Consider the following 25345-nt stretch of genomic DNA (forward strand, 5'->3'; position numbering starts at 1 on the left):
CCTGAGTTTTCCTGCACCATTTTAAGAGGCACAAGGCTATTGGAGGTGCCAACATCAGTTGTGCTGAGAAGCCCTGCCCATGTGGTGGGATTAGGGCCCAGGGCCCCTTTGCAAGGTCTTTGCTTTGCTCTGGTGTCCCCTCTTGGCTCATCATACTGCAGGGCTGCTATTCTAAGGCCTGCAGTATGTGGTAGGGAAAAAAGCTTCTATTTAATGCTATTTAATGGCTCAAAGTTTTCAGCATTAGTTTATTCATCACAGTACCACCACCTAGGTCTTACATAGTGCTCTTCCATGCATTGATCTCACAGCACTTTACAAAGGAGGTTGGTATTATTATCCCCCACTTTACATATGGGGAATGTGAGGCACAGACAGATGTTCAAGGTCACCCAGCAGGCCAGTAGTAGAGCCAAAAACAGCTACCTTGTGTCCCAGGCCACTGTGCAATGTGCTAGGTTATACTGTGTCACAGGGTATGTACATTATTAAGAGTAGTAACACTGTAGAAAGGCAATTACACATTTCCCCCAGTATATTTACAGCCTCCCCTTTAGTCAGGCAGAGGAAGCCATAACAGAGGCTCTGGCCATGAAGCTTGGATAACACTGTGGGTGCCACCAGCCTGTGCTTGGGGCCCCTTTTGATGCAGTGGAAATGCTTTGGATATTCTTGCTGCAGCATTTCTCTTCTGAGCACTACAAACCCTAAAGCTCCAGGTCCTCCTCTTCCAGCAGGGCCTCATTTTTACGAAACACGAACTGGCTCACATCCTCCATGGCCATTATTTCATCAAGGGAAGACACTACAGTGTCGTGTTCCTTCAGCATCTCTGGGTAGCGAGATATGGCGTGCTCTATCCGCAGAGAACGCCGCACTGGGGTTAAGAATTTCCAGTCTTGCATATCAGACAGTCCCTTTATTCTGCAAAGAGAAGAAGAGAAAAAGCCCCTTAGCTGAAGCTTGGCTGGTTGAAGAGTCCCATTGCCCTGGTCTGGTCTCCCACACGTAGACCCTAAACAAAGACACAGCACTATAAAGCAGAAGAGGTTTGGGGAGCTACTAGATTCCTACCATCCAGGCTGGGATTACCCCTACCCACAACGAAAGGCCCGCGCCCATCTGAAAGGCTACAACATGGATCCCTTCACTGAGGCTTCCTTCAGATCGGTCTCCCCCTTAAAAAAATCACTAATCAGGGGTACCACAGCTCTGCAGGGCTCACTGTGATGATGGCCACTCTGCCCACCCCTGTCCGCCATCCTGTTAAGGTCTTCCCCACATTTTGCTGACCTGGAAACAAGAACTCAGGGCTGATGTAGTTGCAGCCATAATCCAGACACTGCAGGATCAAAGCCCCAGGGAGCCTTGCCCTGCAAAGCTCAGGAGCAAGACAGGAAGCCAAAAACTGCCTCATGACCCCACACACTGATGGGAGAAGCATGGCCGATCTCTTGGCCAGTGACATGCTGGCTGATAGCAACAGGTAGAAAGGTCTGATCACTGGACGTGAGGAACAGTATACAACAGTAGGGATAAGAGCAGCTTGAACTGCAGGTTACAGGTTCTTACCTGGGCACTGGGACAACTTGTAACTTGACCAAGGAGACTGGCTTGCTAGTCAAGAACCTTAAACTGGATTGTGGAGTTGCCACAGCCTGCTCTCTCAAGCTAGGGCAAGGAGTTCTGGGCCCCTGAAGCACTGGCTGTTCAGCTGTATCCTCCACTATGAGAGAGCTGACTTCAGCAGAAGGGTCTGCAGGGACCCCTGGAGAGGAAGAAAAAGGGCATGTGTCACTCTTCCTTCCCCATGCTGAACTCTGGTGTACAGATGTGGGGACCTGCATGCAAGACACTCTAAACTTATTTTTTTACCAGCTTAGGTTAAAAACTTTCCCAAGGCACAAATTCCACCTTGTCCTTGAACAGCATGCTGCCACCACCAAGTGATTTAGACAAAGAATGAGGGAAAGGATCACTTGGAATTCCTGTTCCCCGTAAATATCCCCCCAAGCCTTACAACCCCTTTCCTGGGGAGGCTTGAGAATAATATCCTAACTTATTGGTTACAATGTGAACACAGACCCAAATCCCTGGATCTTTGGACACTGAAAAAAAAATCAATCAGTTCTTAAAAGAAGAATTTTATTTAAAAAAAGAAGAAAAGGTAGAAATCCCCGCTGTAAAATCAGGTTGGAAGATAACTTTACAGGGTAACAAAAGATGCAGAAAACACAGAGGAACCCCCTCTAGCCTTAGTTTCAAAGTTACAGCAAAACAGGGATAAACCTCCCTCCAGCAAAGGGAAAATTCACAAGTTGAGAAAACAAAGATAAACTAATATGCCTTGCCTGGCTGTACTTACAATTTCTGTAATATGATAGACTGGTTCAAAATGGTTTGGAGGACATGGATTGATGTCCGGTCCTGCTTAGTCCCCAGAGCGAGCGAACACAGAAACAAAGAACCCAAAACAAAGCCTCCCCCCACCCAGATCTGAAAGTATCTTTTGTCCCCCTTGGTTCCTTTGGTCAGGTGCCAACCAGGTTATTTGAGCTTCTTAACCTCTTACAGGTAAGGAGGAATTTTAGACTACCCTTATGGTTATGACAGCATGTCAATTCCAAGTTTTGTGGCCCCTGCTTGGCTTAAAGAGGGAAGGAAGGAAGCTGCAAGCTGAAGTAGGATTACAGTAATGCAACACTTTGGAAGAAGCCAGTATTCAATCTGTTATAGCAAACAGTGACTTGCAAAAGAAAACTGGTCGTGGGTCATTCTCTGTGATGGAGTGAGGCACTGCTAAGGAAGGTATTTTTGTTTTTAGAAATATTAGAAAGCTGATTTCTGAAAAATTCACCCTGGAAAAAAGGCACACGTTTAACAGGGAGGGAAATTAACCCCCAGATCTGCTTCCCAAGGGATGGGATAAATTCATCAGCACATGAGTCTTTAAATCCAGATTGGAAATCTTTTTTTTTTTTTTTTTCCTACAGAGATATCTTGTAATGCAACCGCGAATTATTGGGCTTGACAGTGAAATCACAAGGTGATAATCTCTTGCCTGGATCACAATGGCCATTTCTGGCCATAACATCTATACAATATGTATCTTCTCTAAACTGGAAAGCACTATAGATCTTTGGAGAAATTGATGTATTATAGCAAACACTAAGGAAGTGACAGCTGATTAGCTGAGAAGGGAAAGGAACTTTTATTCCAACTGTAACCTCTATTTAACCCAAATACCCTACAAACAAATGAGAGAAAAGAGTTCTCTATTAAGATTTAGCAACACTGCCCCATGAGTGGAAAGCTCTTAACACACCTCCAAGACTTCCAGAAAAAAACAGGTTTGGTGGTCTCGATACTAAGATAACAAACAAGCATGAAAAATATTTAAAAACCTGAGGCCTTCTTTATCTCAAAGCAGCAAAAAGACAGACCTCTATTTATTTTTCTTTGGCTAGTCACCTTTACAGAGCATTTTCAGTTAGTGACTCATTCAGTTAGGAACATTAAGCACATTCATGTCCCTCAGAAGGATGAGCAGATTAGAGAGTGGATGCCGAGATACCAGATGTACTACTGGGGATGGCTGTTTGATTAGAAGACCAGCAGAGGCTTGAGGGTGGGGTGGGACAAGAGGTATTATCTTTTCTTAACTTCTTGATAATGGTCATCACTGCTTCTCTCCCCCATTGCATGTGCACCGAGAAACCTGCACTTCATCTCTTAACGATCGCAGGAAACTAAGGGTACAAGACCAGGATTCCCAGGCATACCTTTCTGCTGCCCATAGGTGGAGAAAAGCTGAAATCTTTGCTGTCCTGCTCTGTAACACCTGATCTTGCATCCTTTACCCTTCCACATAGGCCCTATTCCAGCCCCATATGCAAGGACATGTTGCATGGTCAGGCTTAAGGGAGCATTGTATTCAATAGACTCCATTGTTACTTTCTATCCCCTTGCATATAGCATGACCTACCATAGGCACTGACTTTTATTGTTCCCAGTGGGTGCTCCACCTCCACTTCACCCTAGAGCCCCGTCCTACTCCACCCCCTCCCTCGAGGCCCCACCCTCGCTCCAACTCTTCCTGTCCCGGCTCCACTCTCTGCAGGCCCCGCCCTCATTCCACCTCTTCCTGCCTCCCCCCACCCCCCCCAAGGCCCCATGTCAGCTGCCGAACGGTTGAAGGGCAGCCCAGCTGTGGCTAGCAGGTGTTGACCACCCCCACTATTTTTTCCTCTGGGTGCTTAAGCCCTGGTGCACCCACAAAGTCAGTGCCTGTGCCTGAGTCTCTCCTCACTTGTAGCAGTGTAAATCAGGAGCAATCCCAACGAGATCAGTGGAGTTACACTGGTATAAAATTAATGAATCATAGTTGGTTCACCAGCCTGGGACGCAGTCTAATGAGTGGCTCTGTGGTTCACCAAGACAGAGAAGGCATGTCAGACTGGCACTGCCAGCAGGAATCTGAAACACATTTCTTGAGTTGAAGAGGGCGCTAAGCAGGGGTGAGTCTAGCTGGCATAGTTTAGGGTTGGGAAAGGCACTGTAGTGTAAACAAGACCTGCATTAACCATGTTTTTCGGCAGTTAATTTACATTTTTTCTTGAGGAAGAGCTGTTAGTGAGGGGGCATAATTGGAGGGCACCCATGGGAGGGGAATGATCAGCCACTTTAGCTACCAGCTCTGCCTTCCTCCTGTCCCCACCATGCCCCCGGTAAGGCGGGAAGGGCCAAGGGAAGAAAGGGGGATGGTAACTGATGGGCTGTGAGGAGCACATCCACCAGCTGGAGGCAGCAAGAGGAATAGCAGGGAGCCCTAGACTTTGTATCTACTTTAGGGAGCTAGTGTAAAGGAAGGGGCTCTGCACAGCCCTCTGCAGTACAGGAGTACTGTTGATGTGTGGAATGGCCCATTCAGTGGGGTGTGCTCAGATGAATTACGATGGTCCAAAGAGATGAATAGTCTAACGCAGTAGCTCTGGGTGGTGTGAAATGACCGATTTATCTCAATGGGAGTTCCCCTGTATCTCAGTTTCAGTTGTGGAATACCATTGTTCAAGGTAATCTCACTATGCCTCTCAGTTTTAGAGCAACTGGAATATTAAAATTTTCTTATGGGGTGGGGGGTGGGGGGGAAGGAGAGACAGTATCTGAGAAACGCCTGACCCAAATTATTCCAAACTTGCACCGTTGCCCCTGTTGTGGTATACCAATATCCTAGATAATCTCACTGTGCATGTGGAATTTAGAGTACTTTGAAAAAGAAGCTAATAATGCAGGGGGAGGACATATAGAATCATAGAATATCAGGGTTGGAAGGGACCCCTGAAGGTCATCTAGTCCAACCCCCTGCTCGAAGCAGGACCAATTCCCAGTTAAATCATCCCAGCCAGGGCTTTGTCAAGCCTGACCTTAAAAACCTCTAAGGAAGGAGATTCTACCACCTCCCTAGGTAACGCATTCCAGTGTTTCACCACCCTCTTAGTGAAAAAGTTTTTCCTAATATCCAACCTAAACCTCCCCCACTGCAACTTGAGACCATTACTCCTCGTTCTGTCATCTGCTACCATTGAGAACAGTCTAGAGCCATCCTCTTTGGAACCCCCTTTCAGGTAGTTGAAAGCAGCTATCAAATCCCCCCTCATTCTTCTCTTTTGCAGGCTAAACAATCCCAGCTCCCTCAGCCTCTCCTCATAAGTCATGTGTTCTAGACCCCTAATCATTTTTGTTGCCCTTCGCTGGACTCTCTCCAATTTATCCATATCCTTCTTGAAGTGTGGGGCCCAAAACTGGACACAGTACTTCAGATGAGGCCTCACCAATGTCGAATAGAGGGGAACGATCACGTCCCTCGATCTGCTCGCTATGCCCCTACTTATACATCCCAAAATGCCATGGGCCTTCTTGGCAACAAGGGCACACTGCTGACTCATATCCAGCTTCTCGTCCACTGTCACCCCTAGGTCCTTTTCCGCAGAACTGCTGCCGAGCCATTCGGTCCCTAGTCTGTAGCGGTGCATTGGGTTCTTCCGTCCTAAGTGCAGGACCCTGCACTTATCCTTATTGAACCTCATCAGATTCCTTTTGGCCCAATCTTCCAATTGGTCTAGGTCCTTCTGTATCCTATCCCTCCCCTCCAGCGTATCTACCACTCCTCCCAGTTTAGTATCATCCGCAAATTTGCTGAGAGTGCAATCCACACCATCCTCCAGATCATTTATGAAGATATTGAACAAAACCAGCCCCAGGACCGACCCTTGGGGCACTCCACTTGATACCGGCTGCCAACTAGACATGGAGCCATTGATCACTACCCGTTGAGCCCGACAATCTAGCCAGCTTTCTACCCACCTTATAGTGCATTCATCCAGCCCATACTTCCTTAACTTGCTGACAAGAATACTGTGGGAGACCGTGTCAAAAGCTTTGCTAAAGTCAAGAAACAATACATCCACTGCTTTCCCTTCATCCACAGAACCAGTAATCTCATCATAAAAGGCGATTAGATTAGTCAGGCATGACCTTCCCTTGGTGAATCCATGCTGGCTGTTCCTGATCACTTTCCTCTCATGCAAGTGCTTCAGGATTGATTCTTTGAGGACCTGCTCCATGATTTTTCCAGGGACTGAGGTGAGGCTGACTGGCCTGTAGTTCCCAGGATCCTCCTTCTTCCCTTTTTTAAAGATGGGCACTACATTAGCCTTTTTCCAGTCATCCGGGACTTCCCCGGTTCGCCACGAGTTTTCAAAGATAATGGCCAATGGCTCTGCAATCACAGCCGCCAATTCCTTCAGCACTCTCGGATGCAACTCGTCCGGCCCCATGGACTTGTGCACGTCCAGCTTTTCTAAATAGTCCCTAACCACCTCTATCTCCACAGAGGGCTGGCCATCTCTTCCCCATTTTGTGATGCCCAGCGCAGCAGTCTGGGAGCTGACCTTGTTAGTGAAAACAGAGGCAAAAAAAGCATTGAGTACATTAGCTTTTTCCACATCCTCTGTCACTAGGTTGCCTCCCTCATTCAGTAAGGGGCCCACACATTCCTTGGCTTTCTTCTTGTTGCCAACATACCTGAAGAAACCCTTCTTGTTACTCTTAACATCTCTGGCTAGCTGCAGCTCCAGGTGTGATTTGGCCCTCCTGATATCATTCCTACATGCCCGAGCAATATTTTTATACTCTTCCCTGGTCATAAGTCCAACCTTCCACTTCTTGTAAGCTTCTTTTTTATGTTTATGTTTTTATGTTTATGTATATTGGGAACCTATTGACCAAATGACCTAAATTTGCACCATAAATTCTACCCCAAACCCTGAATAGCTTTTTAATTATTTCTTCCCCAAAACGGAAGAGGGTGGTGAGAATTATCCCACGATTGATCCCAAAAGAGTAATATCAGGACCAGAGCCTTAGTTTGAAGCCCCAAGTATGTGTAAAAAAAAAAAAGTTATTAGAAGTGTAAAATTTGAATGTTACATGATTATTTTAGTGGGACTGTATCTCACTTAAACGACCTTAAAAATCTTGACTACTAAACCAACCCTGTGGTTATTTTCAATGACAAGATTTTTTTGAGGCCCTCTTTTTCTTAATCAGCTTTCTCTTACCCTAACCCAGCACTCTGTTCTATATGAACTTGAAACGGTGGAAAGGGAGAAATTTTCACACCCAGATCCAGTCTTTCATCCCCACAAAGTCAGCAGTTACCCTGATTTCAGGGAATTAGGTTTGTAAAGAATAATTTCATTTTTAAAGTTGATCTGTAAGGGGCAATAACTGAGACTGTGCCTTCATTTGATTTTTTTCAGATGTGTAAAGAAAACATGTGTGCATGAAGATTTGGGGGCCTAGGTGTTTTGTTTGTTTGTTTGCATGTTTGTTTTGGGGAGGGAAAATACATTTATGTTGCCTCCTTTTATATTAAAGACCCAGGTCCTGCCTAGCCTGGGGGACTCATGCTTTGGCTTTGTCTAGACTGGAGTTGGTGGTCCTCTTATAATTTGAGCTAATTGATTGCAAATGCTAATTATGTTGATAACTGAGGTTCTCCCCAATTTTTTTTTGGGGTGGGGCACAAAGTTTTGTGGTTTGCCTGAGGCTGAGCCACCATGTCCTGATACTTAGCAAGCAATTGGCAATCTGACAGTAAATGCTAATAATTACAACAGGAGGACAAATGCTAGTCCAGACAAAGCCTATGATATCAAGAGAACTAGTGAAACGATATCATTCACAAGAGTCAAGAGACAGAAAATTGAGCAAAGGAGAGGAGAAGGGATTTTAAATCACATTTTGAAAAACCCTGTTTTGTCACATTTTGTTAACACCTATTTAATTTCAGTGCCAAATGAGTACTTTAGATAAAGAATGAATAGGTGCAAGGGAGGACGAGAGAAACAAATTTGCCCCCATATTTTTACTATCCTGGGGGGGGACGGGGGGCAGGACAGTTCCCCCACCCTTCCTCCCCTAAATAGTACCCCTGAGGACAGACACCTCCCCACCTAGGCAGAGCAGAGCAGCTTGGCATTGGCAGAAATTGGGGAAGGCAGTGCAGTGACTCTGCATGTCCCCCCACCCCTAAACTGCGCCCATGGTGGACTCCCCTCCCCCTCTCCTGACACTGCAGTGCCCCCACTCCAGCCAGGCTCCCTCTGCCTGAAATAGGACTCATCTAGTGCTGCTTGCAGTTGGAGCTGGTTGGGAGCTGGATCTTGAGCAGGAGATCTAGGTAGGAGGCAGGGCGACCCAGGTGAGCAGGGTCTCACCGCTGCTGATCAGGCTGGGCTTCTGCTGAGCAGAGGGAGCCCTGCACTCCCCCCTCGTCCACCCCTAACCCTGGCTGAAGCAGTGGAGCAGCTCCCTGAGGCTGCTGGAGGAGGGCCCCACCCCCACACCGAGGGCTGAAGTAGGGCTGGGTCAGCCTCTGCAGCAACAAGCCCAGGAGCTACAAAAGTTGAACAGCTCATAGGTGATTAACGCAGCTGTCTACTAACTGGTTGGTGGGGGCAGGGCTGCCTAGGAGTTACTGATACCTGGCTGGGACTGCAGCTCTATGTGACCTACATTTTCAAGACTTAACAAGCTAGCCTGGCTTTCAGAGGAGCTGAGCATCTGCAATCTCCAGGCAAGTCGGGGGGGTGCTTGGGGGGTTGCTCAGCACCTATGAAAATCAGAGCACTTTGATGCCCAAATTTAGACACCCAAGTCAGAAAGCTGTGACCTTATTTTCCTCCACTCCTAAGGAAACATCATCCCTCTTCAGAGGGCCTTTTCCCATTCATGCGTTCTTCCAGTTTCACCCAGCTAACCATTTGCTCAGTCTTTTCAAGGCTTAAGTTTCATTTAGTATGTGTTACCTTGGGATGCATTGTCTGTATTTTTCAAAAACTCAGCAACAACTTCTCTCAGCTCCTGGATTGGCTGCAAGAAAAAAAATTGAGAACTTTAAGGTCAGAGCACACTTGACTCAGGAAAATGTGGGCACCCGAACCAAGACTTTGGGTCCCAAAGAGTGTAGTGTGTTCGGAACTCACTATTCCATTAAATCATAACCCATCTCCCCACACCAGGCAGCCAAACTAAGGTGAATCAGTGATAAAGAGAAGAGGAAATATTTGTAAGCAGACTGAAGTCTGTTCTTGAACAAGCAAGCAGAGGATTGCTAGATGCTGTCAGCAAGAAGAGAAACATTCCACCCCCTCCACACTTTGGTCTGTGTCGTTACAGTTCCGGTGTCCACAGTATGTTCCTGTCCTCTGGGAAAGCCTGTCACACACCTCAATGTCAGACTTTCTAAAATAAAGATTAACTGCCACCATCCCATGCTCCTGAGAGGGCTACAAGCCAGAGGCTGCAGTGACACCAGGTGGAAACAGACTAGGCTTGAGTAGATGGAAGATAACAAGAAATAGTACAAGTGCATAAGAGACCTACATACTATGGCTGCAAATTGTCAGCTGTGCAGTCTGCCCATAGCTCCTCCCACAGCCCCTCCCACCAAACTATGCTGCCTTCATCAAGCCACGGCGACTTCCAAACTCTGGTTGCACCGAAAACTTAACATTGCCCTCCTTTCTACACTGTGATGGGGAGCAGGTGTCTCAGTAACTCCTGTGTGTTTGGAGAAATGATTATACAGTTGACCAACTATCCTCACCTAAAATTAGGGCTAGAGTGTAGCCATTTCATTGTGTCTATTGTTAGGCAAGACTTAAAATTCAGTTAGCAGTAAGACAGAAACCTATGTAACTAACAAGCAGAAACACCGGAAGCCCAAGGACACTGACAACTGTAAACACTTAATAAATGTATATGGTCAAATGTTCGCCCAGTAATTCGGCTCTTAGAACAGAACAAACCTTCTCTTCACAGCCCTCCGGATATATGTAAACACTCACCCCCACCCCACCCCTTCGCCTTAAGGTAGTTATGAATAAGTGATGTAATCAAAACAGTTTGATACGTATGTTCTGTTCCTGTCACTGTCATGTTAAGTGCATTCTCTGTCTCTGAAACAATGTTTGTCTCTGTAAGAACAAAATAAATGCAAATGAAGTGATAAAAGAAAGGTATATAATTGGTCACTGCAACCCCACACATTGGAAGGTGTTTATCAGTCTTCCCGGTACTGTAAATAAACCCCTTTCAGGCAAGCACAGACAAAGTGCTTGCCTGATTCTTGGGGAAAAGAATCTTTTTGCCTAACACTATTCACCCCCATATAAGCAGCTTTAAGAGACATTCAACTAATATGTTTACCCACAAACACACACCCTCTAGTCAGATCTGCCTATTGATCTCTGGAAAATTTGTTTAGCTTATTGGAGACGACGGGTCACCATCGCTGTTTTCCCCAGCCTTCTGAGACAGGAAATATCTGAATGAGGTTTGCTGATGTTGAGGCCACCCGAACTAGCTGGGACATTTGCAAATTCAGAGGAAGTTCTGAGGAGAAGTTTGTGGAGCAATTACTCACCGCAGCACCAGCACAGACCGCTGCTTTATACAACCCAGTCATGTCAATGGTGCCATTACGAGCCAGCAGCTTTGCCTTACATATCCAGAACTTTGCAAACTTCTCTGCCTCTGGAACACTGGACAGTGTGTTGAAGAGCTCCTCTGAAGGAAATCCCTACAAATCATATCAGGAAGAAAGCTGCAGGTTAGAAGGGAGGAAAGCCACTGACAAGGTTAACGGTTAACATCCCTCAAGGAGAGGAAGGATGGTCTTATATTTGAGGCACCTGACTGGGACTCAGTTAAATACCCAGTTCTGACATATATTTACTGTGGTGACATTGGGCAAATCATAGAATCATAGATTATCAGGGTTGGAAGGGACCTCAGGAGGTCATCTAGTCCAACCCCCTACTCAAAGCAGGACCAATCCCCAACTAAATCATCCCAGCCAGGGCTTTGTCAAGCCTGACCTTAAAACTATCTAAGGAAGGAGATTCCACCACCTCCTTAGGTAACACATTCACTTTCTCTGTGCCTCAGTTGGTCATCAGAAAAATGAGGATAATGTTGTGACAGGCCTATTGGTGGTTCACAGCTGTGTGTCAACAACTCATTAGGCCTGACATACTCACTACACCTAATACACTGGTCAGGATATATACCCCAAAGGTGTCATGTAATAGGTCATTGAAAAACTAACAACTTATTAATCATTAATATTCTTGAAAGCTATATGTATGATCAACCCACAAAGGATTATAGAGATGTGCTGGAATTATGATTAAAATGTATTTAAGACAGACAGGTATGGGGGAGTTGATAAACAGGTATTTTCCAGACAAAGGAATGCAGTTCCGCCTGCTTGAATGTGTCTGCTATGTAAATTGAGCAAGGTGTGACCCGAGACAAAGAAAAGCCTATTTGCATGCCAGGCAATCAAAGCCATCGGCAGAGCACATGGAGGAAAAAGTGATCACTTAATCTCACCGCGGGATGGAGACTGCGCCCCCAGGAAACCTTCCTGCCTCTTGAAATTTGAGTGAGTGAGAGAGAGAGACAGACACTCTTTTCAAAGGTTTACTGGACTATAGAGAAAAGGGCAGAGAACCCCGAAGTTATCCTTCACCTGAGAAGACAAGGAAAACCAGCACCTTGGATTCTGTGGGGATTCTGACTAAGAGCTAGTCAACCACTGCTGGAAAAGAAAGATCATTCAAGGAGTCCTCACCAAAGACTGTAGCTTGTTAAGTTAGGTCTTAGGTCATTAGAAAGCATATTTTTACATTTGTTTGTAATCCTTTCTATCTTTATTCCTTGCACCTGGTATCACTTAATCCTGTGTCCTTTTGTTAAATGAACTTGTTTTACTTTTACTATAAACCAGTTCAGTGCTGTGATTGAAATGTCTGTCAAATCCCAGTTAAATTAATGAGTTGTAGTGTATTGTCTCTTTAAAAGAAGCAACAAATTTAACTTCTGCAAGTGCTCCAGGAGAGGGCTGGACACTGCAGGGAGACAGCTTTGGGGAAATTTGGGACTGGGAGAATGTTGGTCACTGGACGGTGGAAGCCAGGATGTGACCTGCACGATTGTGTGCACGCTGTTGGTGTCAGAGCTGTCAGCCGCAGCAGCATAACATTTAAGGTACCCAGGGTTGTGGGGCAGGCAGTGACACAATCCCTTCCTGGTCTGGGTGGAACCCCGAAGTGTCACAGATGTATCACAGGGGTGTTGCGATGATACATTTAATTTCTGAGGAGCTGATACTGTGGTGATGGGGGACCATATAAATACCTATACAGATCATGTACAGTCATGTGGCATTTCCAGCAATGAAATTCAACAACAGTAAGGTTCTTCAAAAATGTACAGATTTAGACACAAGTTAAGGTATGATGCTGGACTTGGAAGTTTCTGGGACAAAATGCACTGTGAGCAGCAAGAAAAAATTTGTGACAAGAAATTTTAAATCGTGGGTAACGCTCAAGGTATCAATTATTTTGTCATCTATTAATGATGTAAAATTCCCATTTTAGCACAGATTTCAGTGCTGCTTTGCTCCGTAACGGAAATCTCCACAGTCCACAGGATCTCAATTATATCTCTTACTGCAGTGGGCTATGGAATCCTTCAAGGAAAGCTGAGCAACAGATTTTCATCCTATCACATTAATATTTCATTGGTAGGAAAGAAATTCGGTCAGTATGGACACTGCAATTTTGCCTTAGATCTGTACTGGGAGTTTGCTCCAACCCAGATGGCTGCACCTAATTTAGGCATCAAAGAGCAAATTGCAATGGTCCTCATCTTGACTACAGAGACACTGCAGAATGGGGCTGATTGATAAGAACTATAAGAACGGCCAGACTGATGGTCCGTCTAGCCCAGTATCCTGTCTTTCGACAGTGGTCAATGCCAGATGCTTCAGAGGGAATGAACAGAACAGGGCAACTATCAAGTGATCCACCCCATTATCCAGTGGCAGCATCTGGCAGGCCAGATCCAAGCAGTAAGGCCACTGAGCAAAAAGAATGCTGCATGCTGGGGCCTGCAGTCTTCACAAACCATGCCCCCGTATTACAAGTTAGGGTTGCCTCAAGCTACCTCTGCAAAACTTCATATGCTATCTCTGCCTAACAGTCTCCCAAAACACATTAAGAGGAGCAGATTGTTAAAGCCACTCCTGCTCTGTCCTCACCTTCTCAACCAGTTCCAGACACTCTGCCAACATGCTGTTGATCTTGTCCGACACGCAGAGCTGCTTTCTCTTCTCCTCCTCCTCCTCCATGCCATCCCAGAAGGACAGGTTCCTCATTGTCTTGGTTGGCTTTTTAGTAGGCAGTGTCATGGGTGGACGTTTATACGATTTCCCTTTGGATGCCAGCCACTGCTCCAGTTGCTTCCTATCAAAGGGCAAATAGATCATTAGGCCATCAACATCGGATCACCAGTTCTCATTTACCAATGCTATCCCCTGGGCTACAGCTCTGATTTTTGTCTTAGTCATATGTTGCTCATAAAGAGCTAATAGATATGACAAATATTCCAAGATCTACTGAAAGAGCCGGGCAAGGCTAGGAAAGAACCCTCCTTTTTAAAATTAAAGAATCAGTTGCACCTCTTCTTTCCTACTCAGTAAGATGGTGAGATCACTGGTGTTTCCAGTCAGACCATCGCTACAGTGCTTGATTGATTTATAAACAAATTACTACATTCTGAATACAGCGTTCTAATGATTCAACATTAAACCAAAGCCATAAGCTTCAACACTTGTCCTATGCTACGGGAAATTTCAGAGAACCCTTCTTGCTGCATCTGAATTTACAATCCCTTTCTATCCAAAGTGCATCATTAGCACAATCTCATTGCACTCTCAGGCCCACTGCAAAGCGAAACTGACCCTATTCTAGCAAGTTTCACTTTACTGTTTTTGCTGGGGGTAAGTAGAGGGGTGGGGTAAGATATGCACAGGAGAAAGGGAATTGCAGAAAGGGTATCATGCTGTTGCTATTGCTGCTGCTCAAGGAAGAGCTCCAAGTTTAGCAGAGAGCTACTTACCAGGTTGATATGAAAGAAGCTACCCAGTGAGTTCCAGAGACAACACTCTGATGGGAGGAGAAAGGAGCCCAGAGTGCCTCCCTTCCCTTCTCCTAGGGGTTACCCTTGAATTTCAGCAGGACCCTGTCTCCATTCTTGATCAACCTTTAGTTAATCAGGTACATTTTTGAAACTCAGACTAGAAGATATGATGACCTGGAAGATTTAGGCCCTAGTAATGGGCAGCTCTAAGCAAACCCATCCAGTTTAAAATTATTATATTCAGGGCCAAATGTTTGCCTTAAAGCAACTCCATAATTCATAGGATCTTTCAGGTACTTTCAAATACATTAGAAGGTTTAGATTCTGTGCTTTCCAATGAGCCCAGACGGCAGCTTGAAATGAGCACGAGAGAGAGGAATTCAATAGGCAGCAAAGTTGTAGGGTTTTTCTGGAGGTGCGGAGCAGTGATTTTAGTAAAAGAATGGGCCCACCATCCAAAATGATTGCTTTTCAAAGCAGCCTGTTTGCATAGTCTGCAGGACAGAGGGAAAAGAGTAAGGTTCTTTACCTTTCAAATGTTCTGGTCAGAAACAGGCCAGAGCTTGATTGTAACCTGGATGCTAAGGCAGACTCGTGGCTTAGAAATCTCATCTATTTCTCATTCATGTGTTTTTTCGGTCTCTGGACCAGGGATCGGCAACCTTTGGCACATGGCCCACCACAGTAAGCCCTCATTGCGAGCTGGGCTGGTTTGTTTACCTGGCGTGTCCGCAGATTCGGCCGATCGCAGATCCCACTGGCTGCGGTTCGCCACTCCAGGCCAATGGGGGCTGTGGGAAGTGGCACGGGCCAACGGATGTGCTGGCCGCCCTTCCCACAGCCCCCACTGGCCTGGAGCGGTGAACCGCGGCCAGTGGGAGCTGCGATCGGCCGAACCTGCAAAAGCACCAGGTAAACAAACCAGCCCAGCCTGCCAGGGGGCTTACCCTGGTGGGCTGCGTGCCAAAGGTTGCAGATCCCTGCTCTGGATATTAATACCAGTCAGAATGTAAAACACCTCAGTAGCCCCAAACCACTAAAAACGACAGACTACTACCAACAGAACTTGCAGGTCAATTTAAGAAGATATTCCATCTCCTTTCAGGTTGACATAATCCTGAATAGATCTGGTAAACCATTTTTGAAGGAATAGAACACCTATTGAAATGTTACAGATATCTTGGTGCAGATTAGCAGCATGTCTACCTAGCACTAGGTAATAAACATTTCACTTCCCCAGACCGGATCTGTCCATATCCCAGACAATAGGATTTACCCTAGCCTGCTTTCAGCAGACCACCTCAAACAATGCACTGAATACAATTCAAAGAGCTGCATTTCCTGCATATGTTTTAGATATTGCTTGTTGCATGGGAAATACTGAGTCCTTATCTCTTATTCACAGTGTTGTTTAGAAGGGTACTGACAGAATACTGCAGTTTAATACATATCCAAATTGTGGACGAAATCTGGTGGGAAGCATCCATCTGAGAGGTGAAAAAACACTGGGATCCTGGTGAACAAATGAACCTCGAGCATCTCACTCTGCCTCAGGATGGCTGTATCTAATTTAGCAATAAGTAAGCTTTCTCTTGAAGAGAAATTTCCTTCAAGAGGTATCAGTAGCTGAATTAGACACAGTTACTGCACCAGTGGGGTGGGGGAGAAGGTAGAGGCCCAGCCAGGGCATTTGACCCCCTCATGGAGAGGGAGGCAGCAGAAAGGTAAAGCAGAGCCCTTGCCACCATGAGGCAGGAGCTCATCTCCTTTGGGTTGACTCTGAAGAGGCATTACCTCCTGTCTCTCCATGAAGACAACTTGGCTTGGTGAAGGAGTGAGGAAACAGGTTAGCTGCCATGTTCAGGGTTACAGGCAGGAGAGAAATGAGGAGAGAACCAGAAAGGAAGTTACTTACTTGCGATTCTCAGCAGCTGGGGTCTTGGGATCCTGATTACCCGGAACCTCTCTTACCCTTAACAGCTCTTGCTTGGGTGTTTCTCTCATATTCCTAAGCATGCCAACACTGGCTTGGTCTCTGGACATGCATGTGCTTGCAGTACAGTTTCTGGGGAGAGTGCTTTTGGATTTTGTATTATAAGTCTGAGAAGCTTTCTTCAAGTCTTTAATGCACTGCTTCCCTTTTGTTGCATTCATTTGCCAGTTGGCTGTGCCACTTGTTTTTGAATTGGGTCTCTCTGACATGAGTTTTGATTTTGCTTTCAGTTCCATCACAGAGGGCCTCTTGGAAACATGAGAATTTATGGGACACCTTGTCAGTTTCAAATCTTGTCCAGCTCTAGCCTGTTGTTTGGACCTTCCAACTTCCAGAGCACCAGGAGTTTTACATGTTCTTGAGTGCTTCACATATTGCTTTTGTGTGGCCTGTCTTCCAAGACCGAGCCTTCCAACTGCCTGTAATTTCACTGTGTTTTGCCTCACAAAACTGGGATGTAGACACTGTTTTTCTGCACCTGATTTCTTGGATAGCCAAGTTCTAGAAACAGTAAATATTTGGGAAGGAGGCACTGACCCCAGGGCTTTGCTGCTTGGTCTTTGAGGATACATGATTTTACAGCCAGGTGGAGATTTTGCTAGTTTATTCTGAATTAGTTTCTTACTGGTCCAACAGGCAGTAACTCGGTCTTTCAGACCCACATTGTTCCTTGGAGCTGTGCCCAAGGTATGTCTGTGAACCAAACCTATTTTCCTCTCTGGCTTGTTTAAACCAGTCCTAGATTGTACTTTGATGTCCAGCCCAGACTCTGTCCTGTTCTCAGAAGATTCTAGAGTGGTTTTACTAGGAAGGTTTACTTTATCACAGTCTACCATTTTTTGCAAATTCTCAGTTACTGAGTGGTGCTCCCCACACTGGGGATCTTTTCCAGTCTCGGTCAACATTACAGCCCTTTGATCTGTGACTGTCCCCGGATTTTCAGATTTCCCAGTCTCTTGTATTTGATTTAACTGATGACAGGTAGAAGATGATGCCATTCTGTTCAATTGCACACAATGGCTTTTGTTTGGCAGAAGGTTGGCAGGTGGCCCTGTACTCTTTCCCAGAAGGTTGGGAGGTACAGTCTTTGGCCTGTGGGACCCAGGGGCATTTGAGGACCTGTGCTGAAGAGCATGACCTGCACTTCTTGTATTTTTGACAGCAGGTGCATGATCCTTCGGTATGCATTTGGACCCTTTTGAGAGAACATCCTTCTTGGGCTGGACAACCTGAGGAAAGAGAGGATAAACATTAGTCTTAAAAATAAGAGAAATGAACAGAATCCACCCCCAGATTCAAAATTAGATCAGGAGTTCATACTTCATATACATTTGAGAGATAGTTCTTTCTTGTTTGCAATCCTTGGGCCCTCTTTCCACACCCATTCTCTATCGCACAGAGGCCCTGTGGTAGCTGTTTACATGAAAGAGTAATGGACGCAGCTGTCCTGAAGTTTTCAATATCAGAGGCCACATGCACAGACCTCTCCATAAAGTGCATCCTGAGGGGAGACTCAACTTTTGAGTGCACTTAGAGAAGTCTGTGATGTGCCCATCTTCTAAGCAAATGAGGCACTGAGTGTATCCATCATTAAAAGACACAAGAGCCTTGCAAACAGGGTAGCTCTTAAAGCTTGGGAATGTACGCATTGTACTCAGTGTTGGAGTACTATCCCAATACATACATGTGCCAATCCAACAGGGACTGCTGACCAAAAGCCTTCAGCTCAAGTGCACTAGGCATGCACATACCAACAGTGAAATATGTATGTTGACAATCACCCAAAAGGAGAACAAAAATCATTTAAAAATAGCCATTTAAGGTGGTTTAGTTTTGTTTGGATGTAATCCACACTTTCAGTTCTGAACTTCTGTGCAGTGTTGCTACCCTGGTAGACAGCTGGTGTTTCACCCCAGAGATAACTCTATCTTAGCAGTGGCTGAAACAACAAGCATATTGGCATGTTTCCAGAAGGAAAGAGCTATAATGATGATATTTTAAAGTCTGAATTTAATGCTTATTGACTAGAGGTCTTCAGCATTTTTAATATATTTAGTAAGAAAAGATTTGTATTTAATTGCCTCTTATGCCAAGCTAGCTAGCACTCTATTGACACCAATCTCTTTAGGGCAAGGAATCCATTTTATTGTGTCAGGTTTCAGAGTGGGTAGCCGTGTTAGCCTTTATCAGCAAAAACAACAGGAGTCCTTGCGGCACCTTTCAGCCTAACAAATTTATTTGGGCATAAGCTTTTGTGGGCTAAAACCCACTTCATCAGAGGCAGGGAGTGAAAAATACAGTAAGCAGTATATATATTACAGCACATGAAAAGATGGTTTCCGTACCAAGTTGGGGTGTGTGTGTGTGGAGGGGTCAGTGCTAATGTGGCCAGTTCAATCAAGGTGGAAGGGACCTATTCTAAACAGTTGACAAGGGGTGAATATCAACAGAGGGAAAATTACTTTTTGTAGTGACCCAGCCACTCCTAGTCTTTATTCAGGCCTAACTTGTTGGTGTCTAGTTTGCAAATTAATTCCAGTTCTGCAGTTTCTCGTTGAAGTCTGTTTTTGAAGGTTTTTTGTTGAAAAATCACCACTTTTAAGTCTGTTATTGAGTGTCCAGGGAGATTGAAGTGCTCTCCTACTGGGTTTTGAATGTTACAATTCTTGATGTCTGATTTGTGTCCATTTATTATTTTCCATAGAGACTGTGCAGTTTGGCCAATGTACATGGCAGAGGGGCACTGCTGGCATATCATAGAATCACAGAATATCAGGGTTGGAAGGGACCTCAGGAGGTCACCTAGTCTAACCCCCTGCTCAAAGCAGGACCAATCCCTAACTAAAGCATCCCAGCCAGGGCTTTGTCAAGCCTGACCTTAAAAACGTCTAAGGAAGGAGATTCCAACACCTCCCTAGGTAACACATTCCAGTGTTTTACCACCCTTCTAGTGAAAAAGTTTTTCCTAATATCCAATCTAAACCTCCCCCACTGCAACTTGAGACCATTACTCCTCGTTCTCTTATCTGCTACCACAGAGAACAGTCTAGATCCATCCTCTTTGGAACCCCCTTTCAGGTAGTTGAAAGCAGCTATCAAATCCCCCCTCACTCTTCTCTTCCGCAGACTAAACAATCCCAGTTCCCTCAGCCTCTCCTCATAACTTATGTGTTCCAGTCCCCTAATCACTTTTGTTGCCCTCCGCTGGACACTTTCCAATTTTTCCACATCCTTCTTGTAGTGTGGGGCCCAAAACTGGACACAGTACTCCAGATGAGGCCTCACCAATGTCGAATAGAGGGGAACGATCACGTCCCTCGATCTGCTGGCAATTCCCCTACTTATACATCCCAAAATGCCATTGGCCTTCTTGGCAACAACGGCACACTGTTGACTCATATCCAGCTTCTCGTCCACTGTAACCCCTAGGTCCTTTTCTGCAGAACTGCCGCCAAGCCATTCGGTCCCTAGTCTGTAGCGGTGCATGGGATTCTTCCGTTCTAAGTGCGGGATTGTGCGCTTGTCCTTGTTGAACCTCATCAGATTTCTTTTGGTCCAATCCTCTAATATGTCTAGGGCCCTCTGTATCCTATCCCTACCCTCCAACGTATCTACCTCTCCTCCCAGTTTAGTGTCATTTGCAAACTTGCTGAGGGTGCAATCCACACCATCCTGATATGTGCCACCATATTATGGCATATATCACATTGCGAGATGTTCAGGTGAATGAGCCCCTGATGGTGTGGCTCTTATTGTGTGTTTCTACAGAGCCCCTAACCATGTCTGGGCTGATTCCAACATAGAATACAAAACTAGAGTGTCATAAGAGAAAGGTCTTTTCTACTTACAGGCCCTGATTTAGAAAGTGGTGGTAACTGTGGATTTGGCTGATTGGTCCGGTCCTTTAAATAGGGTCTATAGAAATCAAACAAAATATCAATGTACCAAACAGGGTGTTGGATGAAGGATTAAACATTAGGCAACAATTCAAAAGCAGTTTTAGTGTTAGCAGTTTCTGAGAAGCTTTTTAATAGCAGAGACCAGTTAGTAAACTGTGTGACACTGGCAGACCAGGTGCCAGCTCACGCCAGAGCCCCATGTCAATTCACTTATGTATTAGTATAGATCAAAGTGACTGTTAAATGTATGTGTGACACTCTGTACCCTAAAGCAACACCCTGGCAACCCCATATTTACCATGGTGATAGGATTATGATATGTTTTGTACAAAGCATTCCTTGTAAGGTATCATTTTAAAAGTCTTAATCTGTTGAACATTAATATCCTGTGGAATTGTATGCGCTATCATTGTATGTGGAGTTATGGAGTTTTGCTATGTGTGTGTTACTGAAAACTGTTGTGAAGTTGGAAACACCCACATCCAGCCTTTCAGGTACAACAATGGAGGAACCAGGTGCGCTAATGGCCCATTAAAGGGACTACATACTCACAAGGACTGTCCCAGGAACCATATACAATGGAGACTTCTCAGAGATAGCACCTATTGAGACTGCTTGCCTCACATCATAGCAAAGGATCTTTCCAACAAGCTGGAAGAAGCTATAAAATGGGGAAGTGACATCATCGTTTGTCCTCACTCCCCTCACAACTCAACACCTGGAAACACATCTGGAGAACAAAGACTGAACTGGGGAGGCGGTCCGAGGATGAAAAGACCCCACCCCCTGTGTATGAAGGAACTATACCATTAGGGTGAGACACTGCTTGATTTAAATCATGTCTAGTTTATAGAACGCAAATTGTGATTTTACTTTTATTTCTTGGGTAACCAATTTTGATCTGTATGCTTATTACTTATCACTTAAAATCTATCTTTCTGTAGTTAATAAATCTGTTTTATATTTTACCTAAAACAATGTGTTTTGGCATAAAGTGCCTGGGAAATCTGCTCAGGAACAAGAGCTGGTGCATGTCCTCTCCACACTAAGGGAATGGTGGACTGGGTTATAAACTTACACTGGTCAGGCTTCTGTCCAGGGCAAGACGGTACAGTTCTGGGGTCCTAGACTGGGGAGCTGTGGGGAATTGGCTGGAGCCTCTTTAGTGTTGGTTCATGAGTGGTTGGCAAAAACATTCATGTATCACAGCTTGGTGTGTCGCTGCCTATGGATTTTTTTTTTTTTTTTAAATTGAAGTGAAGATATATTTACCATTGAAATAAACTGGCATTGGAGGCTAGGGCATAGGCAGTTGTGAGCCAGATCTAATGCTGCAGCAGCCAGCGTGAATGCTAGATACAAACCCCAGGAAAGGCACAGCACTAACATGTCCAGGGCAGTTCTCCCTACTTCTCATGAGGCTTGAAACAGCCAAGCACCCACGTGGGGTGCAGAAGGTGAGAACCACAGCAGCCATGTTAGGCCTGGAGGGTTATTCCATCTCCACGTCCTGCAAAGGGAGTTGCTGTTAGTTTCTCACCCACGGTACCAGCTCCGGCACATGCGGGTCATAAGTCCATTTAGGAAAGATGCACTTGTACAGATTCAGCAGCACCATGTCCTGGGATTTCAGCTGTCCATCAATATGACACTTCATGTGACCATGAGTCCCTAGTGGCTCTGTGATTTGTCCTTTGTGGCCCCACTTGGTCCTCAGCTCCACTGGCTTAAACCACAGCACATCCTCTCTGTTAAAGAACAGCCATCTTGCTAAAGATTTTGAAAGGGTGACCACTGAGCACCAGCTGCTTGATGATGTGTTAAGTGCAGTACCTGGAGAGGTCTGGAGTTTGTAACAGCATCACAGTGTGAGAAGGAGCCCAGGTTGGTAAGCCAGAGGGCTCAATGGTACCCCAGTTCCAGGTTGCACCCCGGGGAACCTGTCACAGTATCAGAGTGTATTTGGTGTTTAAACTTCATGAGAATGAATGGGACGTTTCTTGCATTGTTTTCACTTATCTGTATCCTGTTATAATGTGGTAGCAAACATTTACATTGTGTATATCCCTGTAACAAAATAACCCATCAAAGGACAAGGACACCTTGTGAAATGCAAATGAAGAACTTTAACAGAAAAGTACTAATTTCAAAGCAAGTGATCATTGTGTGAGATGACCGAGGTCAAAGACCCAAAATGCATTCCTTGGTCATCAAAGGAAAAGCCCACGTGGGTATTAACACTGTCAGCTTGTGTTCTGTGAGAAGCCGCTATAAGTATGGATTCAAGGAAAGATCTTTCATCTCTGGATTGTTTGGACTCTTACAGGGAAGTGCACCAGACACAAAGCAGAAATCCCCCGAGACAATCGGAGTATCCTGAAAAGACTTTTGGGAAACTGGCAGTTTATTGTATCACTGCCACCATTTGGAATGACAAACTGTGACTTATCTGTCAACATATTTTACCTGCTTTAACCTCTCAATAATTCTTATTTCCCTTTCTTAGCTAATAAAACTTAGTTTACTACAGAATTGACTACCAGCGCTGTCTTGAGTGTAAGATATAGAGCACCAGTTGATTTAGGGTAAGTGACTAGTCTCTTGGGACTAGAAGCAACCTAAATGTGATGTGATTTTTGGTGTAACCAACCATTTTATCAAAAAGTCCAATTTTGTCTGGGTGGCAAGATACACTGGAGAGTCTAAAGGCCTGGTCTACACTTGCAAGTTTTTGCACTAAAAAAGTCAGCTTTTTGCACTGAAACAAAGTGGCATCCACACTGACAAGTCATTTTTTGCACCCAAACTCCTCAGTTGCAGTGCTGTAAAGAACCATCCCAATGATAGACATAAGGCCTTTTGCGCTGAGGCTTTAATACTGTAGTGCCAGTGTGAACGCCTTGGTTGCTTTTATCACTGGAATTGGCCTCCGGAAGTGTCCCACAATGCCTGCAGTGACCACTCTGCTCATTGTTTTGAACTCAGCAGCCCTGCAGGCATATGCATCCCTCCCCTTTCAAAGCTCCTTTCTGATGTTCTGACAGCCTGGGCTGCTGTGCTGCTCTGGGACATAGAGCAAATCATTATTGAGGAATGCTCCTGCTATCTCCCACAACAGGAACAGAGGCAGGCAGGGGTGCATATGTATGTGTGACAGTGAGAGAGACTGTGCTATGCAGAGCTGGGGGGGGGGGGGGCAGCTGAGGTTGGGGTCTCCCCCTCCCCATGTCTCAGGACTGATTACTTCCAGCGCCTGTCTGAATTTATGAGACAGCATGCCAACACTCTCCTGCAACACACGATGTCTGTCTTCTCCCCCTACACACACTTGCTGTCACACACTGTTCCCCCCCCCCCCCCAACGTCAGTTGAAAAGCAGCTGGCAATGGAATTGAGAAACCTATATCATGTGAGGCTGTACCTGCCCTGTGAGGCATTGCAAATCCTTCCCAAAGCACCCTGCAGCCAGTTGCATAGTGGAATAGCTACCACAGCTGCTCCAGCAACACAAGGAGCTAGTGTGGACATGCAACAGAGCTTTTAATTGAAGTGCTTTAAAAATGGTATAACTTTTCGCATAAAAACTTACCAATGTAGACATACTGTAAGGCAGGGGTGGGGAACCTCCAGCCCCCTACTTAATTTCATCTGGCCTGCGGCAATTTCATCTGGCACTGGCTGGAAGCCCTGAGCCTCAGTGCCCCCTCCATGGGGCTGGAACTGCAAGCACTGGCTTGCCCCACTGTGTGTGGAAGCTAGGATGCCAGGGCTGTTGGTTAGCTATCTCTGCAGCCCTTTCTAGGCACAGGGGTGATCAGGGAAGCTCCAAGTCCATGTGCGCCTATTCCTGCCTGCACCATACAGAGCCACCTGGCCACATCAGGAGTGGCACAGGGCTAGGGCAGGGAGAGGAGCCCGTTACGCTGCCACCTGAGGTAAGCGGCACCTGGCCAGAGCCCAGACCCTTCACCCCCTCCTGCACCCCAACCCCCGGCCCCAGCCCTGAGCCCCCCCTGCACTCCAACCCACTCCCAGAGAACGTACACCCACCCCAAACCCCCTGCCCAAGGTCAAAACTCCCTCCCCCACCCTAACTCACTCGCAGAGCCTGCACGTCCACTCTGAACTCCCTGCCCCAGCCCTGAGCCCCCTCCTGCACCCCAACCCCTTGCCCCAGCCCTGAGCCCCCTCCCACACCCCAACCCCCTCCCAGAGCCTGCACCCCAACCCCCTACCCTAGCCCGCTTCCTGAACCCCTCATTTCTGGCCCCACCCCGGAGCCTAGTGGAAGCCCTGACGGCCCCTCCCCCCCCGACAGAGCTGTGTGGGCCCCATGACTGATTTTTCTGTCGGTCAGTGGCCCCCAATAGAAAAAAGGTTCCCCACCCCTGCCCTAAGGGGACTGTCTGTGACTCCATAATAAGACTCGTATAGTGATCCAGGAGTTCACATTTATTACTGGCTTGGTGAAATCTAATTATAGAACACACCACCAGCTTGGGGTGTCGTCCCTAAGAGAGGGACTCAGGGTCAGGAGCCGCTCCAGACAGCATGACAAACTGTAGTGCAATATTAATAAAGATTACCAACTCAACAGGAATTTCTAGAGAGATTAATTTTTGCTCAGATACCACTTGGATGGTGGGATACAAGGGCCTAGATAGAGAATATATATCTGATCATAACTGCGCACTGACTAAGTGACTGAAAGATTATGGATTTTCTCCCCTCCCTACTAAGCTGTATTTCTGATCTTTAGGAACCGCCAAGCCATGCAGTCCTCGAGGCCCTCCACTACCACAGGCAACATATGGATTCAATTTTGGCCATTATTTGAAAGGCAGGGACCAGTTTTCTAACCCTGGCTCCCAGCCCTTATTCCTCATCACCCCACAAACAT

The 25345-nt window shown here is 45.9% G+C and overlaps 1 protein-coding gene across 5 annotated transcripts in view; it reads right to left on the bottom strand.

Annotated features, from left to right (window-relative positions):
* Window positions 1–234: 234 nt before the first annotated feature.
* The window catches only part of CKAP2L (cytoskeleton associated protein 2 like), a 36106-nt gene continuing 10995 nt past the window's right edge, over window positions 235–25345 (bottom strand). For 2 of the 5 annotated variants that reach the window (XM_073324779.1, XM_073324777.1), the window contains exons 3-9: window positions 20395–20461; window positions 16469–17775; window positions 13673–13877; window positions 10991–11146; window positions 9372–9435; window positions 1573–1768; window positions 235–924 (exon numbers count right to left, since the gene is read on the bottom strand). In XM_073324779.1, the coding sequence (XP_073180880.1) occupies window positions 708–924; window positions 1573–1768; window positions 9372–9435; window positions 10991–11146; window positions 13673–13877; window positions 16469–17775; window positions 20395–20461 (2212 nt within the window). In that variant the 3' untranslated portion in view covers window positions 235–707. Of the gene's footprint in view, window positions 925–1572; window positions 1769–6855; window positions 6951–9371; window positions 9436–10990; window positions 11147–13672; window positions 13878–16468; window positions 17776–20394; window positions 20462–25345 lie in introns of those variants that run through there. The other 3 variants (XM_073324781.1, XM_073324780.1, XM_073324778.1) reach the window with 2 other exon arrangements.

Source organism: Lepidochelys kempii, chromosome 26 (genome assembly GCF_965140265.1).
Source record: "Lepidochelys kempii isolate rLepKem1 chromosome 26, rLepKem1.hap2, whole genome shotgun sequence".
Classification (NCBI taxonomy): domain Eukaryota; kingdom Metazoa; phylum Chordata; order Testudines; family Cheloniidae; genus Lepidochelys; species Lepidochelys kempii.